The sequence below is a fragment of the Delphinus delphis genome, chromosome 11 (assembly GCF_949987515.2).
Source record: "Delphinus delphis chromosome 11, mDelDel1.2, whole genome shotgun sequence".
Classification (NCBI taxonomy): Eukaryota; Metazoa; Chordata; class Mammalia; order Artiodactyla; family Delphinidae; genus Delphinus; species Delphinus delphis.
The window spans coordinates 11803803-11822801 of NC_082693.1; the positions used below are offsets into that span (position 1 = coordinate 11803803).

Sequence of the window (18999 nt, forward strand, 5' to 3'; positions counted from 1 at the left end):
TTCTTCTATCAAGTATGTATTTTTTTTTTAGCAGATTTCTGCTTAATCCTGCAATAGGAAGGTGATCAATGAAGGATTCATACTATTAGATAGTCAAGCACATGAAGCCATACTTGGGAGTTTGAATATCCTGCAGTGGTCCAAATAAAAGAATTAGTATAATTCTAATTCTAAGATAATAATAATAATCTCTTAAAGATTATAGAAAGTAATTATGAAGAGGTGGCTTACATTTAACCAATATTCTGTTATTATCCACATAAAATTGTTTTTCTTCAATAATAAATTATTTATTTTAGGTTATATTATTTGCTTGTTTACTGTTTCCTTTTCCATCTATCCCATAGCATGTAAGTTCCACCAGGGCAGGAACTTTTTCTGTCTTGTTCACTCTAGCGCCAGAAAAGGATTTGACACATAGTAGGTGCTCAATAAATAACTGTTAAATCCAAGGAAGAAAGAGATGGTGGTCACTAACATTCACTGTGTACCTATGACACACCAGAAACCCTGCTTTAGAAGGATGGATACTATCATTTGATCTTCACAAAAAGAGCACTTAGATGAGCTAATTTAAAAAATATTTAGCTATTTAAAGCTAATAAACAGCATTGTCAGGAATAAATTTAGGACTGAACCTCAACACATGCCTTTTCCACTACAACATACGCCTGACAGATGTGAGGGAAACAGATAGGTAGTCATGGCAAACAGTGACAACACTTCTACACAATAGAGCAAATGCATTCAAAGCAATTGGGAAGAGAGTAAATCATGGGGGGTTGCATGTTTAGACAGGGTGGAGTTGGGGAAAATCACCTTATGACCAGTCAGTCAAGAAAAGTGTGGAAAATAAGGTGGGATTTCTGGAAAGATAGAAGGCAGGAAGCTTCCTTAGCTAGGTGGGGAAAGATGTTCAAGACAGCTGTGGCCTGGCAGAAGTCATCAATATCCTGGGATGGTGCCAAAGAGGAATACAAAACAAAAGGAAGGTATTGATACTTAGGAAAGCAGAAATGAAGTGCTACAAAATCTATCTATGGTCCTTTGGAATGGATGCCCTAGTTCTACTTTTATTTCTTCTCCTTTGGTTCTACTTTTTAAAGGCAGAAGATATGAATCTTGGCATGTGTTAAATCACAGATTGTTTGTATATATTTCAGCCTTATGATCAAAGGATCTAAGATAAAAGAGGTAACATGAAATTAATAAAAGTAATTATACAATTACATTAAAAATGTTTACAACTACAGAGGCAATTTAATAACACATGAAAGTAATAACATTATGGATTACGAAGGAGACTTGACGACATTTTCTTGGGGCCTTGAGACTATTCTTTTATCTCCCTGTGCACCTACTTTCAAGTATTTGAACTTCAAACAGGAGAAGGCTGAGCAAAGTCATGGCTACCCAGACCAGAAAGACTGCCAGAGTCTGAAAGGATGGGCTTGGACCCAATATGTTAGAATCACCTAGGGTGCTTGTTACAAATGCACCAGCCCCGCTCAACTAAATAAGAATTCTTACGGATGGCACTTTAGAATCCGCATTTTTAGCAAGCTCCAGAGGAAAATTTAAGGGGTATGTACATGTGTGTGGGAGGTGATGGGATGCCCAGATGTGATGCAAAGTAGGAACACATGCATGCTGGGTGAAACACACTAAGTGTGTTCCAGAGAGCTCCACTTACAGATAGTTAAGCATGAAGCCTCAGCCTCCTAGGGATCATCATTATTTACTGTAATCCTCAATTAAAACACTTTGTTCCCACACAAAAGCTCCACCCACCTGGCATCCCAGGAGGTCCTTTGAGTTCATGGCTCTTTTAGCGTTAGCCATTTAACTTAGATACAAACAGAACCATTTCTGAAAACGAACACTGGGTATTTTATAGTCAGATACATCGTGTTTGAACCCCAGTGCCCAACTCCTGAGCTGGGTATTTAACTTCCCTGAACCTGTTTTTTTATTTGAAAAATGCTGATACAATACCCTCCTTGTTAGGTTTATTATGAAAATTAAGTGACATGATACACACCAAATGTGTATTATGCATACACAGGGTGTCAGTTATAACGCCAGGCACATAAATAGAAGCTAAACAAACATTACTTTTCTTTTTATTTCAATAACAAGTTAAGCAGAAACGATTTTAAGGTAACTTACTTAAATCTTGGGTGCTGCCCAATTCCCATAAAACTAGCTGGGTCCTATTCATGTCATTCATAGTCAGGGTGGCTGCAAAGGATTGGCTTCAAGGTCCAATCCCTGTGCTGAACATACAGGTTTGCATCTGAGATGCCTTGATACCAATTCATGAACATCTCGGACTCTTCTTTTCAAATCAAGGGTATAAAAGGGAGGGCAGGATGAAGAGAAAACAATGAGCTTGTGATATGTTGATAGATGATGCTCTCTCAGGCAGCCCCTCCTCCACCTCTCACTGCATTTCCCGTCTGTCTTTCTCCAGTTTCCACCTGTCCACATCAGAAGGGGTTATCTGTAACCTGTCTGCCTGTTTCCTTTCTTTTTTCTTCCCATTATCTTTTCCTCCTTCCTTCCTTTTCTCCTTCCTTGCATAAATATTTGTTCAGTGATTACAACGTGCAAGGCTCTGCTGGCCCTGAGGATGCAGACATGAATACAGAACCTGGGCTCTGAAGAAGCTGTGCACGAGGCACCGAGGAAGCTGAAAGGAGGGGTAGCTGACTCAGCCTGAAAATTAGCGAAGGCTTCGACCAGGAGCTCTTGCGATACTTTTGTTAATATGGAAAACATTTGGGTAAAACGCATTAAAAGGCAATAAAAATGCTCATACCAAGGGTGAGTATTCCAGTGGCAGCACAAAGAAATTTGATGATTTCTCCCACAAGTAAAAAGGATAAACACTGTATAAAATTATGTAAAATAACTAGTTGAAGGTACTAGAAAATGACCAAAGGCAGGGAAAAACTGAGCAGTGATCCTATTAGTTAAGAATATGAGTACGGGGACTTCCTTGGTTGTCCAGTGGCTGAGACTCCACGCCTCCACTGCAGGGGCCACAGGTTCAATCCTGGTGGGGGAACTAAGATCCTGCATGCTGCACAGTGCGGCAAAACAAACAAACAAAAATTTTTTTAAAAAAGAATATGAGTATGTGGCTTCATTGCTTGAGTGCATTCCTTAATCCCCCACTGCCAGCTCTGGTGGTGGGGAACTGCAGCCATAGTGACTTGAGATGGTATGCGAAGTTCAGTGCTGTAGATATCTGAGAAATTAAGGGGGAATTTTTTTTTTTTTTTTTTTTTGGCTGCATCACGCAGCATACGGGATCTTAGTTCCTGGACGAGGGATCGAACCCATGCCCCCTGCAGTGGAAGCAGGGAGTCTTAAGCACTGGACCACCAGGAAAGTCCCAAAGGGGGAAATTTTGAAAGCAAGAGAGAAGTATAGAAGAGCAGAGATCCAAAATCTGAACATAAGTTCTGCCTAGTTTCCTGGCTGACCACTAACTATGCAAGGATGTGAGAGATGCCAAAGAGCTTGGGATAAAACCAGAAAGAATTGAGAGATTTACCCTTGTAAGACCGAATTCTTACTGGAGAGATATACAAATCTGCTGCAACTCTGACAGAGGGTGCTCTGCTCCGAGCTCACACACAGCTCAGACTGCTCCAGCTATCAAAGGGCAAAGCCCAGAGCTGGAAGAACAAGTGGAAAGTTAGAGAAAACCTTAGAAACAAGAAAACCACAGAGAGAGTTAGCTCTAAAATCTCAGCTAGTCCCTGCCAAAACCTTTGGCTCTCTATTAAACTACACTGATTAAACACAAAGTAAGTAGAGAAAAAGAAAATCACAAAGATAAGAATGAAAATCAATGAGGAAGAAAAATAGACAATAGGAAACAAATCAATGAAAAGAAAATCTGGTTATTGGAAAATATCAATACAATTTATACACCTCTAGCTAGACAGATAAAGAAAAAAAGACATAATATCATGAATGATTAAAGGTACTTAGCTACAGATCCTACCAACATTAAAAAGTAAATAAAAATATTATAAATAACTTTATATCAATGAACATGATAAATTAGAGTCAATGGGCAAATTCCTTGAAAGACACAAATTTTCAAAACTGACTCAAGAAGAATTAGAAAACCTGAATAGACCTATATTAATGAAAGAAATTGAACTCATAGTTAAAAACTTTCCAACAGATAAAATTCCATGTCTAGATGGCTTAGTCAATGAATTCTTTAAAACATTTAAAGAAAAAAATAATTGCAGTCCTACACAAACTCTTTCAGAAAACATAGAAGGAAAAAATAATTCTTAACTCAGTTTATAAGAACAAGCTTACCCCAATACCAAAACAATTAAAAGAAAAGGAAGCCACAGTCCAATATGTTTCATGAATACTAGATGAAAAAATCCTTAACAAAATATTAGTATGTTGAATAAAAAATAAATAAAAAAGAATAATATATTATGATTAAGTGGGGTTAATCCCAGAAATGCCAAGTTGATTTAATATCTGAAAATTAATCAGTGGAACTCACCATATTAATACAGGATGAATATCACATGATCATAGATAGAAGCTGAGAACTGCACAAAATGCAGCACTCATTCATGATAAAAACATTAAGCAAAGTAGGAAGAGATGGGATCTTCTTTAACCTTATAAAGGGTATCCAGAAAACCTACAATTAACATCATACTTAATGGTGAATGACTGAATACTTTTCCCTTTAAGATCAGGAACAAGGCAAAGATTTCCATGCCACTTCTAGTCTACAGTGTCCTGGAGGTCTTATCCAGTACATTCATGAAAGAAAACAAAGACATACAAGGTAAGAGAGAAGTAATACTGTCTTTATGCAAAGATGGCCTGATTATGTAACTAGAAAAATCCCAAGAAATCTACAAAAAGCTATTAGATTGATACATTAACTTAGAAAGTTCTCAAGAGAACAAGTAAATATACAAAAAAATAATATTTCTATATTGTGGTGGTGTTTAACTTTCCACAAATTCCTTGACAATTTTCCCTTTAAACGATAGATTCTAATTTCCTTTTCTTGAATGTGGGCTGATCAAAATAACTTCCTTCTAACAAATAGAATGTGGTGGAAGTGAGAGTATATGACTTCTGAGACTAGGTCATAATAGGTATTGCTGTCTCTGCCGTGTTCTTTCAGATCACTTGGTCTGGGGGAAACCAGGAATCCTGCCCTGAGGATACTTGAGCAGTCCTGTGAAGAGGCCCATGGAGGGGAATCAATTTCCCAGCACCATCTTCTTGACCATGGAAGTGAGTCACCTTGGAAGTACATCCTTTAGCTTTGGTTAAGTTACCAGAGATTTCAGCCCCTCAGTCTCCTGAGTCTTCAGCTAAAACTCCAGATATAGTGAAGTAGAGACAAGCTCTCCTCACTGGGCCCTATCTAAGTTCTTTACCCATAGAGACTATGAGATACTAAATGGTTACTGTCATTTCAAGTCACTAATTTTGGGGGTGATTTGTTATGTAGCGATAGATAATAATGCATATATACAAGCAATGAACAATTGGAAAAAGGACTAAAAAATTGATTCTGATTATAGTAGCATCAAAAATCATTTAGGATTCAAATTAATTTAAGGTATGTAAGACCCATATACTAAAAACTACAAAACATCGCTCAAATTAAAGAAGATCTAAATAAATAGAGAAACAATATTTGTGGGCTGGAAGACTCAGTATTACTGACAGGTTGATTATCTCTGATTGACTTAAACCTTCAATGCAATGGAAATCAGCAGATCTTTTTCTTGACATGAACAAATTTTATTTATTTTTATTTTTTAATACAATTTCTAAAGGTCACATTCCACTTACAGTTATTACAAAATATTGGCTATATTCCCCATGTTGTACAATACATCCTTGTAGCCTATCTTACACCCAATAGTCTGTACCTCCCACTCCCCCTACCCTATAAACCCCTCCCCCACCTCTCCACTGGTAACCACTAGTTTGTTCTCTATATCTGTGAGTCTGCTTCTTTTTCGTTAAATTCAGTAGTTTGTTGTATTTTTTTAGATTCCACATAAGTGATATCACATAGTATTTGTCTTTCTCTGTCTGACATAAGTGAAATAATTAACTTAGTGTAACGCCCTCCAAGTCCATCCATGTTGCTGCAAATGGCAAGATTTCATTCTTTATTACGGCTGAGTAATATTCCATTGTGTATATGTACCACATCTTCTTTATCCGTTCATCTGTTGATGGACACTTAGGGTGCTTCCATGTCTTGGCTATTGTAAATAATGCTGCTATGAACATTGGGGTGCATGTATCTTTTCAAGTTAGTGTTATTGTTCTTTTCAGATATATACCCAGGAGTGGAATTCCTGGGTCATATGGTAGTTGTATTTTTAGTTTTCTGAGAAACTTCCATAATGTTTTCCACAGTGGCTGCAGCAATTTACATTCCCACCAACAGTGTACGAGGGTTCCCTTTCTCAACATCCTTGCCAACATTTGTTATTTGTGTTCTTTTTGATGGTAAGGAGATCTCTGCACTGCAGTGTTCATGCAGTGGTAATGCCCACCTTTTCAATGCCGTCATTCCCTATGGGATTCTTGACTGCACAGCCAAATCAAGAGTTGTCTGTATACAGTATCCTGGCGGAGGACTGGCCAGGGCTTTTATCTTTCTTTGCCCTATCACCTCTTAGGTAAAACAGACCATGGCTATTCAAAACCTTCTTTTTTTGCTTCAATAATACAGGGCCACCTTTCTTAAGAGTATTCAGAGCTTCAGGCAAGTAATTTTTGCAGGGCCCCTGCCTAAATAAACAATTTGATTAAGAAATAGATGACAAAATTCAAGGGCCCATGTGAAGTGTAGGGATTTATTAATGAAGATTTAGAATAATGAGCAGAGAAACATACTAATGTATTTGTCTATCACCCAATCAGCGTATGTGAAGATGCTTTGTAATGTCCAGGTACCACCTCTTTGTATTCTTTATAGTCCGATACATTATTTCTGGAAAATTTTATATCTCCCTTCATGAGAAAAAAGCAGCAATACTATTATTACTCTCAAAGCCATGACTCTTTGTGACCTGTTTGCACTGAAACAACATAGATTTCTTTGCCTCTGCAGTTCCTTAACACCATTTACTTAATGACTCTTCAACGTTTATCATGTCGCCTATGAATACTGAATTCTAATGACTGTCTCAGAAATCATTACTGTGCTTTGTTAATCATGACCACAATAGCAAGTCTTACCCACAGTATTAAGAAAAATGTGAATGATAATTCTTTTCCTGGTCATTAATTACATTCAGAATTTTATACAGTAAACATACATCAACGTATTTCCAACTTTTGTCTGTCTTCTCTCAGACTTCTTATGCTATAATCAGTGCTCTCCTAGAATGCGATCTCTATCCATGCTGCCTATACCCCTACCTTTGATACACTCCCACCTGTGGGTAGGAGAGGTGAGAAGCCTGAGGCAAGAGGCAGATGAGCAGTCTCAGCTGCTCCACAGAATATCCATCCAACTTGTAACCGACTCGTGAAAGCAGGAAGTCACCTCATCAGCTGGAGGCATGAGATCTGTTACAAAGGCCTGGTTGTGTTAGAAAGCAAGGTACGCGGGCCTCCACTGTTGTGGCCTCTCCCGTTGCGGAGCACAGGCTCCGGACACGCAGGCTCAGCGGCCATGGCTCACGGGCTCAGCCGCTCCGCGGCATGTGGGATCTTCCCGGACCGGGGCACGAACCCGTGTCCCCTGCATTGGCAGGCGGACTCTCAACCACTGCACCATCAGGGAAGCCCGAAAGCAAGGTTTTTAAAGCCCTTTTAGGGGCCAGGGCCAGCCCTCCCCACAGCACTGCTGAACACGTGGTGCAGAGCCTGCAGGGGGTGCCATGACTGCCACAGGGGTCAGTGGGGGAGCATACGGAGTAAAGCTCACTTGTCACCTCCCCTGCTGCCCTTGGGTAGAAAGGAAGCAGCACTGCACTGAGAACACAGGTGAAAGTAGACGCTTAAGCCCAAGGGTAAGCGTGACCTTTGGCAGCCTAGGGCCTAGTGACAGTTGCAAAAACTGGGGCTCCAGACAAGTGAATAAGCTTTTTACCTGGGAAGTGTTGCCGAGCTGTAGTGAGGCCAAGGGGATGTACAAGGATGGTGTCTCCCAGCTTATGTCTCCTGGCAATGTCTCCTTAGCCTCTAGATGCGTGGGAAACCTGAAGTCTGTCTGAAGCTGAAGCATCAGGCTAAGTAAATAGGTCTTTTTCACAGGGATACTTGGGTTTTATTTCAGCTTGCTGTCTGTGCAGTGCCCTGGGCGTGGTAGCCTGCCAAGAGCTGTCTTTCTGACCGTTACCGTCCTGTGGAGCTCAGGAATGCCAGGGCCCCTGGCGAGCAAGGCCGGGGGATCAAGAGGTGTCCCCTATGTGGACTGAAAGTGCTCACTGGCTTTAGCAGGGCAGCTGGAGAGTGGAGGGGATGGGGCCCGCTCACTGGCTTCAGGAAGGCAGTTCTTCAGCCCCCCCCAGGGGGCAGGGGAGTGTTGCAACCACTGCACGTGCAGACTTCAGCAAGGAAGTAGGACACTGCAACGACCACTCACCGCTGCCCGCTTCGCTAGGCAGTGGGAGGGTGTTGCATCCAGGCTCACCCACCTGTGCTAGCACGCTAGGTGGAGAATGCGCCAATGGCTTCCGCCAGTGCCTCTGCCTGCAGACCGTTTCGGCTGTCCCCGGCCCCTCCAGCCTTTAGATGGGCAAATGAATCTTCCTCACATTTGGCACTTTCCAAACTGTTGCTATTTTGCTGGGTCTTGGGGTGTGTAAGGCCACATGCAAATCCTTTACTGGGGGAATCTCAGTCTCCTATAGCACTTTGGTACCCTTGGACATCAGCCCCGTTGGGTTTCTAAGCCAGACGTTTTGGGAGCTCATCATTCTGGTGCGGATCGCAGGGGCTGGGGTGCCTGGTGGGCGTCACCAATCCCTTGCTCCTCCTGGAGAAGCACCTGTCTCATGAGATCCCTCCTTATCGCGTGTTGCTGCACACAACAAAGTGGGGTCTTTTGCAAGACCATGTCTCCACCTCTCCTACCTGTCTCAGTGTGGTCCTTTCATTCTCTGTTGTGGGAATCAGCTCATCTCACTTTCAGATCTTTTTCAGAGGAAATGATCCAAATGTAGCTGTAGATTTAATGTGCCTGTGAGAGCAGGTGAGTTCAGAATCTTCCTACTCTGCCACCTTGGACCCCACCGTAAATCCTTTCCAGATTAGGATGGAGGTTATTATATTATTTCCTTGAATAACTACCTGTATTTTTACGGAGTCAGCTGGGACTCTCGTGAACACAGAGCATGAGACTGGCTTAGATAAGCCTGGGTGAGCTGGGGTCTGCAAATCCTTTTGCAACATCGATGACTGTATTGTGAAGGATGACTATTATTCCTCCTATTCTATGCTAGAGTACAGTTTTGGGAGTGCCCTTCCAACAATTCTTATTAGGCAATTATCCCTCAAGGATTCTGGCAAGGACAACAGGAACACTATTACAATATCAATCTTCCATCCGTATATTGACTGACCATCTGCAAAACTTTATGTGGTTTGAGTTGCCTGGACTGTTGCCTCAGGCTTCTACATGTTCTGTGGGAAGCCTCTCCAGTCCTCCTCTCGTGGGCCAGACATTTTGTAATTCTAAAATGCAAATCTATTAATGTCACTTTCACTTGTCATTTTAATGGTCTTGCACTGCCCTTCATTCCCTCTCCCTGGCCTTCTCCGCACTTCCTCTTGCCCATAGGCCTTTACATGTGCTGCTTGTTCCACAGGGAACATTCTATCACCCCATTATCCCAGGGAATTTACACTGGCCTTTGTGTCTCAACATAAATTTTACTTTCTCTTAAAAGCTATCTATTCATCCCCAAACTAGGCTTCTCTATTATTACCCAAATCACACTTTAGTCATTGCTTTTTTATTTGTGTCTATTTTTCACCAGAATGTAAAGTTTGTTAGAATAGGGGCTGCATTTGTCCTGTTTTTCATCACAAATACTCTGCTTAGGACATTTTAATAGAAAATTGTAGCTGAATAAATTATATCATGACTTGATCTATCGGTTCTGACTCAATAACTCTTAATATCCTTGTCCGTATCAGGAAGAGCCTCCAGGTCCTGCCCCTTTGAATACAAAACTGACACCACGCTCCTAACCCACTCAATCTATCACGGTACTCCTGCACCAAAGAAAAACAACAAGTCACCTAGCTTATTTCTGGCATCAACAGCACATACACATGGCATAAAGTTCATGGTAAAGCTTAGTTTTATGTCTATGCAATGAATTCCGTGTGGCTGATCCCATAACTAAACAATTCTTTGTAATATAAATAAAATTCGACATGTTTGCTGTTAAGAACAAAGCAGTCCAGTTAGAGAAATTATGAATGACATTGCTCCACTGGCTCCTGCAAAAACATCTTGGAGTAAAAAAAAAAAAAAAGAGCTCTATTATCTATATGTCTACTTCTAAATCTATCTATTCTGGAAGATATATATGCAAATATGAGCAAGGTCAAAAGTTTCACAGGTAATCCCTCCACGTCCTTCTCCACCACTACCTTTGGGATTCAAGACTATTAAGACTATGGAAGAACACCATTCTGCAGAGATTTCAAAGCAAAAGTTTCAGGTAACAGCTGGACTTTGCATTCTATCACAAACAAGAGGAAGAGTACGAATATTTGACTGTCCCAGTATCTTGCCGTCGTTACATTTCAGTGCAAAGGAACACAGAAGAATCGAAGCACAGTCTAACTTGGAGAAAGGAGTTCTCAGTCCCCCTCAGTACTAAAACAATTAAGCAAACTATGACAAAGATGAAATCAAAGTGGTCTCAAAGGAAGGATCAGGTCACAAGGACAGAAAGACATCACTTTATTCCCCTGGTCAGAATTCCCAATAGGGTGATGTTAATATTATCAAGAACAACAGTGCCAGAAGGGACAATAATACTCTGACACAAATACTCTTACAAAGCTAGATATGACAGGTGGTTGGTATAACCGCCCTGTAAGTTGCATATATGTAATTAAAGGTCAAAAGTGTCCACATCACATCTGCATCGGACACTTAGATGTTTGGTAAGAATTTCCCCTTTGCCTTTGCTCATGATGTTTCCTGAAGAGGGTGCAAACCTGCAGTTGAGGGCAATTCCAGCTAGCAGACACACGTTTTGGGGTTTTGTTTTTCAAGTCCATATTTCTCTCTTGAGAAGCTAGAGGATATGGAAATACTGATCTCCACATGGCTGGGTGACAATAGTCAGTGGGAACTGACTGGCTCCCTGTCAGTGGACCATGTATTTGCTAAAATTGTTTCCATTTCTATTTTCTTATACCAGCCCCTTTATTCATTTGCATCATCTTCTGTCTCCTTTAGGTATAGGAGTTTGCAATCCCAACTCTACAAAGATCATCCTTCCCATCCATCTCTACCTGCTCAAATTCTAGTCATCGCTCATGGTTCATCTCAAATGTCCACCTTTTTCCTTTTCCCAACAATCAGATGTGAGTTGTCCCTATTTTGAATACTCACAACATTTCTTACACTTCTTTTGTAGCCTAAACAGTATCCAGTAATAATATTGTTCTTATCTGTATAGTACTTATCTTGTCTGTGTAAGATCTATAAGCTCGTACATTCATTCACCCATCCATTCAGCAAAAATTTATTAAGTACTAGGTGCCACATACTAGGTAAACTGCTGTGGATATTGCAAAGAATAAGAGAAATGCATAAATCACCTACACTCCAATTAAAAAAAAGAAATCATAAAAAAAGAGAAATGGAGACAGGCTCTCAAGGAGATGCTGAGACAGGATCTACCTCGTTCATCTTTGATTCTACTGCAGAGCCTAGGCAAGTGCCTTGTGCTTAAATACTCAATTGGCATTTGTTGAAGTAAAGTTTTGTCAACCCTATTAACATAGTTTATGACATTCTATTAAATACAAGTATTAGAGCTATATTTCATAGCACTCTAAAAACCAATTTTGATTAATGTATGCTAATCACTAAACATTTCTTCTTCCATTCCAGTTAAATCACTAAGGTTTTATCCTGTAATAGTACTCAGAGTACTCAGATGTCTCTCTAAATTTATTTACCTGGGTAACTGCTGAAAGAGAGGCGACTACTCCTGGTGTCTTTATCAATGATGTTGAAGTCCCAGTGTTTATATATCCTGAGCATGGCAGCATACGTGTACCAGCTTGAGTGAGCAAAAAAGATGTTCTCAAATCCAGGAAGAACCTATAGCCAGAATCATAGTGAAGTATACAGATAACTGACTACAAATGTAGGAAGTGTAGAGGGATTATGTCTATTAAGGCGTTTACTGCTATTTTTGTTACTGGAAAATTAACCTTTAATGTGCACAAAACAGAGTCTGTCCTAGCTTCCAAAATGGAAGATTCTGGATGGTGGGAGTGGCAGGTACATACAGCATGGGAAAAATGATGGAAGAAACGGGTAACATCATGTACATCCAATTCCCTCCATCAGTTCCTTCTAGTTCTTAACTTCTATGACAGAGGAACCCATGAGCTGATATGTAACTATAGCTGGGAGTGATGAGATGTTACCATACTTGGGTGACATATAGAAAAAGTCCATATGGACCAGAAGAAGGACGAAGAGAAAGGCTGTCGCATGTCTCACCTTAATAAGAGCAGAGCAATGTCCCATGTCCCATCTCTTAAAAGCCTCCAGGCCGGAGTTTTTTGTGGGAGAAAGTGAGGGAATCAGGTCCAGCAGATCTCCAACAGCATTCAGGAACTGAATCTGGAACAGGGTCATGGGCTGGGAAAAGAGAGAGACAGCACTTAACATTGATTTCAGACACTCAGATGTCATTTTCTATTGTGAGGGCTCCTGTTGCTAGGTATCCATTACATTACTCCTTTGTGAAAGTTCCCTAATGTAACAGATACACTAGATTTTATTGTAGTTTATAAAATGATTTTTATTACTTTATAGTTTGTGAGACATTTTAGCCTGTTAGCCACAGATCTGGGGAGTGGGTCCTATGAGAGTAAAATGAACAGAGCCCTCTGCTTGCATTCCTCTTCAGCAGGTTTTTTCAGTCTTGGCACTAGTGATATTTGGGGCCAAATAAGTCTTTCTTTTTGGGCAGGGGGGCTGGGCATTGTAGGAAGTTTAGCAGCGTCCCTGGCCTCTACCCACTAGATATCAGTAGCACCCTCCCAATTTTGACAACCCAAAATGCCTAGGCATTGCAAAATGTCCTCTGGTGAGAAGTCATCCTTAGCTGAGAAGCACTGCTTTACAGCGAAAATATTCAACTAAGGTGCTTTTGATTTTGATCGTATGTTTAAAACAGGACTAACAGACTTGACAGCATTAAACCTGAAGCAATTATCAGGCTTGAACATGAACTCTGTGTTAACTAGAGAGCACTGCTCCAGCAAGATTCAAACCACCAGAGTCGCCCAGGGCTAGGCATCTACAAACAAATTGGTTTTCGGGCAGAGGTGGTGAGAAGACAAATACACATGACAATTTTAACAAAAGCAAAAGCAAGAAAAGAAAAAACACCTGATTATTTATTTATATAAACATTCTCTTTGTTTTGTTTTTGAATAAGTAATCCATTCATTATTCAATATTTTTTTTAATTATAAGATCTATAGTGGAAATTCTCTTCATTCCTATCCTCTGTTCACTCAAGACCCACCCTGTCTCCAGCTTACTACCACTTTTATTGGTTTCTTGCGTATCTCTAGACTTCTAAAAATGTCTTACAAATACATTTTTTAACATAAACGATAGTGTGTTATATGTACTTCTCTTCACCTTGATTTTTTTCTCTTAATATCTTTTCATATCTTGGGGACCTTTCCATATTTGATATAAAAATCTTCCTCATTCTTTTAAATAGTATTCCAATGAATGGATGCATTATAATATTTTTAACCAGTATTTTATTGGTAGACTTTCAGGTGGTTTCTAGTCTTTTGCTAATATAAATAATGTAACAATAGTCAGACTTGGACACATCATTTTGTATGTGTGTGAGTCTGTGTGTGGGACAGAGCTCTAGAAATGATTTTGATTTTAATAGATATTTCCAAATTGTCTTCATAGGGCTTATTTCAATTATACTATTACAGCCTAACAACATATTAAACAATTAGTTTATTTCCAGTTTGATAGGTGAAAAACAGTATCTCACTGTAGTTTATACTGGCATTTCTTCTACCATGAGCACTGCTGAGCATATGTTTAAAAATCTTTGGATTTATTTTTTGTGAACTGTGAATGTGCTTTATCTGTTTTTCTACCAGGTTATTCTTGTTTACCTACTTTTAAGAGTTCTTTAAGTATTAGAGAGATTAGTTCATTGTCTCCGAGATGAATTGCAATATATCTTTCAGTTTGTAATTTGCTTTTAAATATTTTGCCTTTATTTTAAAAATTAAGAATGATACCATACATATGAAAGAATAAAGATGTATATGCACAGTTTAAGGAAAAATAATAAACTCCTATTACCCACCTCACAGTTTTTAAAAAATAGAATATTATACATAATAATATATAATAATATATAATCATAGAATATTATTGTACATTTTATAAAACTTAGACATTTTTCTTAACAAACGTATTGTCTAAAATACTTGCTTTATTAGGTTAATTAAATAGCCAGTACATTCATATGGGGCTCTTTAACCTACCCCAGAGAATAGCATGAATGAGACTGAAAGAACACAGCAACAAGCTGGTTTATTTGTGAGTTAACCTGACACTGAGTCAGGTGCTAGCAATGAGATAGATAAGACAGTTCTTCTGTGCAAGAAATTTATTCTCTAGTCCTAATTTGATCTTCTCCTTAATTGGAATGTATCAATAATTTTAAAGATAATTTTCAATATTCTTGCCATACCATATAAATCCTGAGTAGCTTTTAAAAGATCTTACCTTTGTTCCTTCTACTGTAGCCCTCTTCTTTGCCCCTACATATAGCCCATCCATTTGTGCCATAACATAGCCTGTGTGTCTCCAAAACGGGTCATCCTTGTAATTTTTGATGTTAGCCCGGGCCCACTGATCTTGCTTCCTGGAAGACAAATTAGATTTGTACTAGAGGTCTCCATGGTTGTTCATCCAAAGCTAAATTAAACCCAGGTATTTAGAGATTATATATTCAGATACTTATGTTAGCTAGTATAATTTAAATTCTGGATCTTATAACATTCCAATCACTTTGAAAGGATATCAGAGCAAATCCTAAGTGATTTTCAATTTCTCCCAAGGACTAGGACTCTTCCATTATAACTTCCCCCATGCTCTATCTAGAACTATCTAGAAACACAGGTGTAATATTTACTTATCTGTGATACTGAGACCTAAGAAAGTTGAGGATAGACTGGTTCAAATATATCTTATATAAAATCATGTTTCACTAAATCGGTAAGGACAAGTTGATTAACTTTACTTTGTAGATAGAAGTGATAAACAACAGGAAAAAAACAAAAGCTCTTAAGGACAGGGTGGTTTGTATTTGTATTTCTCTCAGATCATTTTCATAGTTTATGGTTTGCCCTATTCCAGTTGTCGCTAATAACAGCCTCAATGCCTCTGTCCTAGGAAAAAGTCTTTTTTTTTAATAGTCCTTTCATTCTCTCTTCTCTTTTTGTTGTCTGCACTTTATGCAGGATGAGTTGATATAAATTTGTATACTAAAAGCTATTTCTGATGTGTTCAGGCTATCTCTAGATCAATTTAAAAATACAGTGTCACTGCTTCATGGGATCTAGCCCAGATGCTCTGTAGGACCTTAGCATCCGATGAAGGGGTTGCTTAGTATATAATTTGGAGGGCCAAACCAAGAGCTCCTTTATCCCCAAATTAGTCTCATAGTCTGTCATCCCACAAATATAAAACATATTTTCTGAATATTGAGAATTATTAGTCTTCAGAAAACTTTACTAAAATGGAAATATTCTCAGAGGATGTTAAGAATTATAACTTTAGATATGAGCTAACTTCCCAGCTAAGAAGAGTCACCAAGTCCATGAAATGGAAGCACCTTTCAGAGGGAGAAGGAATGATTTCTGCAAGGAGAGGAGCCCCCAGGTGGAAGGGATCCGGGGATTTGACTTTGCCTGTCTTGCACTGGTGAGATCTTCCTCTAGCTGCGTCAGCAATTGATAATGGGATATTCAACCTGACCTCTGAAAGAGCACAAATTAGAAGGCATTTGTCCACAACCAGTTTTCATGCCATCACCAAAAGGTGCTATACTTAACTACAAGAATTACTCCAGAGTCCTGCCTAAGAGATGGAAAAGAAATTGGTGAAGGAGAAATTGCTGTTTGAAATGACAGATTCAAGCCCTGAAGCCTCAACAGCAATGAGAAGAGGAAAGCTTACGTTAAAGAAAGAGGAATACTTACGTTAAAAACTCCTGTACTTTATCCAACACGGAACGTTCCTTAATCAGCTGTGGGTAGAGGTTTGTGAAGTGGTCAAACATATGTCTGAAAGGAGAGATGAAAATTGTTACATTTCCATTTTTCTTCTTGGATTTTCCCATCACAGTAAATTATCCAGTATTTTGGCTAACTGGGATGTTCCCTATGGCAAACCTTCCCTATCTTCTTTTATAAATCAAATGCACAATTTAAAATGGGGAAATATTGGGACTTCCCTGGTGGCGCAATGGTTGAGAATCCTCCTGCCAATGCAGGGAACAAGGGTTCGATCCCTGGTCCGAGAAGATCCCACAGGCCGTGGAGCAACTAAGCCTGTGCGCCACAGCTACTGAGACTGTGCTCTAGAGCCAGGTCTCTGCAATAAGAGAAGACACCGCAATGAGAAGCCCGCGCACCGCAGCAAAGAGTAGCCCCTGCTCGCTGCGCCGCAACTAGAGAAAGCCCGCGCGCAGCAGTGAAGACCCAGCGCAGCCAAAAATAAATAAATAAATAAATTTTAAAAAAATAAAAAAATAAAATTGGGAAATATTCCCAACATATAGAAAAGCATAGAATATAACAAACACCCAAGTATCCACTACCCAACTATATAAAATCATTATATTTTGCCATATTTGCTTCATATTTTTTAAAAAAGATATAAAACATAAGATAGAGTTCAACCGCTGACACTAACTGTCCTCCCTTCTCCCCAGAGGCAACTGCAGTCTTGAATGAGTGATTTATTGTTCTCATGCACATTTTTATACCATCTCTCTCTATATATATATTTAATCATAAATAATGTATATTATTATTAATAATGTTTCAGGACAAATATAAATAAGATCATACTATCTACCACCCTAACTTGTTTATTTTTCTCCACATGATATTTTAAAAGAATTATCTGTTATCATCTGCAGCTTAAACTTATTCTTTTCATGTGTTGATGGTATTCCATGTTATGACTATATAAAAATTCATTTATGCAGTCCTATGATAGACATTTAACTGGTTTTTAATTTTCCGCTATTACAGTGCAACTTCATTGTTGTAAATGTCTCTTTTTACACATTTGTTTTTCTAGTATGTATGTGTATATATACATATACATATAAAAGTAGAATTTCTGGGTTGAATATTCTATACATCTATAGTTACTAGATACTGCCAAATTGTTCTCCACAGTGATTGTACCAAATTACGTTCTCCCCAACTACATGTTAGATCTCTCCTTGCTCCTTACCCTCGCCAACACTTGGCACAGTCAGACTTTCAAATTTTCAACAGTCTGTTGTATGTGAAATGATTCTGTGTTTTAATTTCCATTCCCCTCAGCATTACTGGCTATTTGAGATTTTTTAAAACTTATTTAAAAAGTTAAATGTCCCTCATACGCTATACAGTAAACATTTTTGGTGAGCTACAATTGACATACAACATTGTATAATGATTTGATACATTTATATATTGCAATGTGATTATCACCATAGCATCAGCTAACACCTCTACCATGTCACGTAATTGTAATTTCTTTTTGGTGGTAAGAACAATTAAGATCTAATCTCTTAGAAACTCTGAAGTTTATAATACAGTATTGTTGACTATAATCACTATGCTGTGTGTTGGCTCTCCAGGGCTTATCTACTAGCTGCAAGTCTGTATCCTTGAACAACATCTCCTCAATTAAACGTTTTTGAATTGATGAAAATAATCCATTTACATCTGTTGTGATTTTCATATACTTGGATTTATTTCTGCAGTTCCTTCTGTTTTCCATTTACCATCCCTTTTTTTTGTTTCTCTTTTATGGTTTCTCTGTTTAAATAACATTTTCATTATCCTTCTTTTTACTTCTGCTAATTTAGAAGCTTTATATAAAATGTACAATTGACTCTTGAACAACATGACTTTGTACAGCAAGGGTCCACTTATACATGGATTTTTTCAGCAAATACATACTCTTTGGATATGGAGGGCCGACCATAAGTCTACATGAGGATTTTTGACTGTGCAGGGTTGGGGGTGAGGACTCAGCATCTCTAATCCCAGCATTGTTCAAGGGTCAGCTGCATTTCTATTCCATTAGTGATCATCATTAAAAATTGTGAAAACATTCATTATTATGCATTTTATTATAAAATATAAATGACTTTTTTGGGGGGGGCAGTACCACGTGGCATGCAGGATCTTAATTCCTCGACCAGGGATCAACCCGTGCCCACTGCAATGGAAGCATGGAGTCCTACCCACCGGACTGCCAGGGAATTCTTATATAAAATCTAAATGAATTTTCTATTTCTCTCCTCCTCCAAACATACATATTTTAGCAAGCTTTACCCATTGACATCACCCATCATGTTATTGTTCGAAGATTTAGTTTTACCTTTTCAATTAAAAAAATATTAAAATAATTTTTATTGTTTAACTTTTACAATCAAATTTTATTAACTTCTTTGTTTTTTGTGT

At 38.8% G+C, this 18999-nt stretch overlaps 1 protein-coding gene across 1 annotated transcript in view; it reads right to left on the bottom strand.

Moving 5' to 3' along the window:
* The window catches only part of PLBD1 (phospholipase B domain containing 1), a 68690-nt gene that overhangs the window by 21162 nt on the left and 28529 nt on the right, over window positions 1–18999 (bottom strand). The window contains exons 3-6 of the mRNA XM_060024329.1: window positions 16510–16593; window positions 15032–15170; window positions 12749–12889; window positions 12196–12340 (exon numbers count right to left, since the gene is read on the bottom strand). Of these exons, the coding sequence (XP_059880312.1) occupies window positions 12196–12340; window positions 12749–12889; window positions 15032–15170; window positions 16510–16593 (509 nt within the window). The remainder of the gene's footprint in view (window positions 1–12195; window positions 12341–12748; window positions 12890–15031; window positions 15171–16509; window positions 16594–18999) is intronic.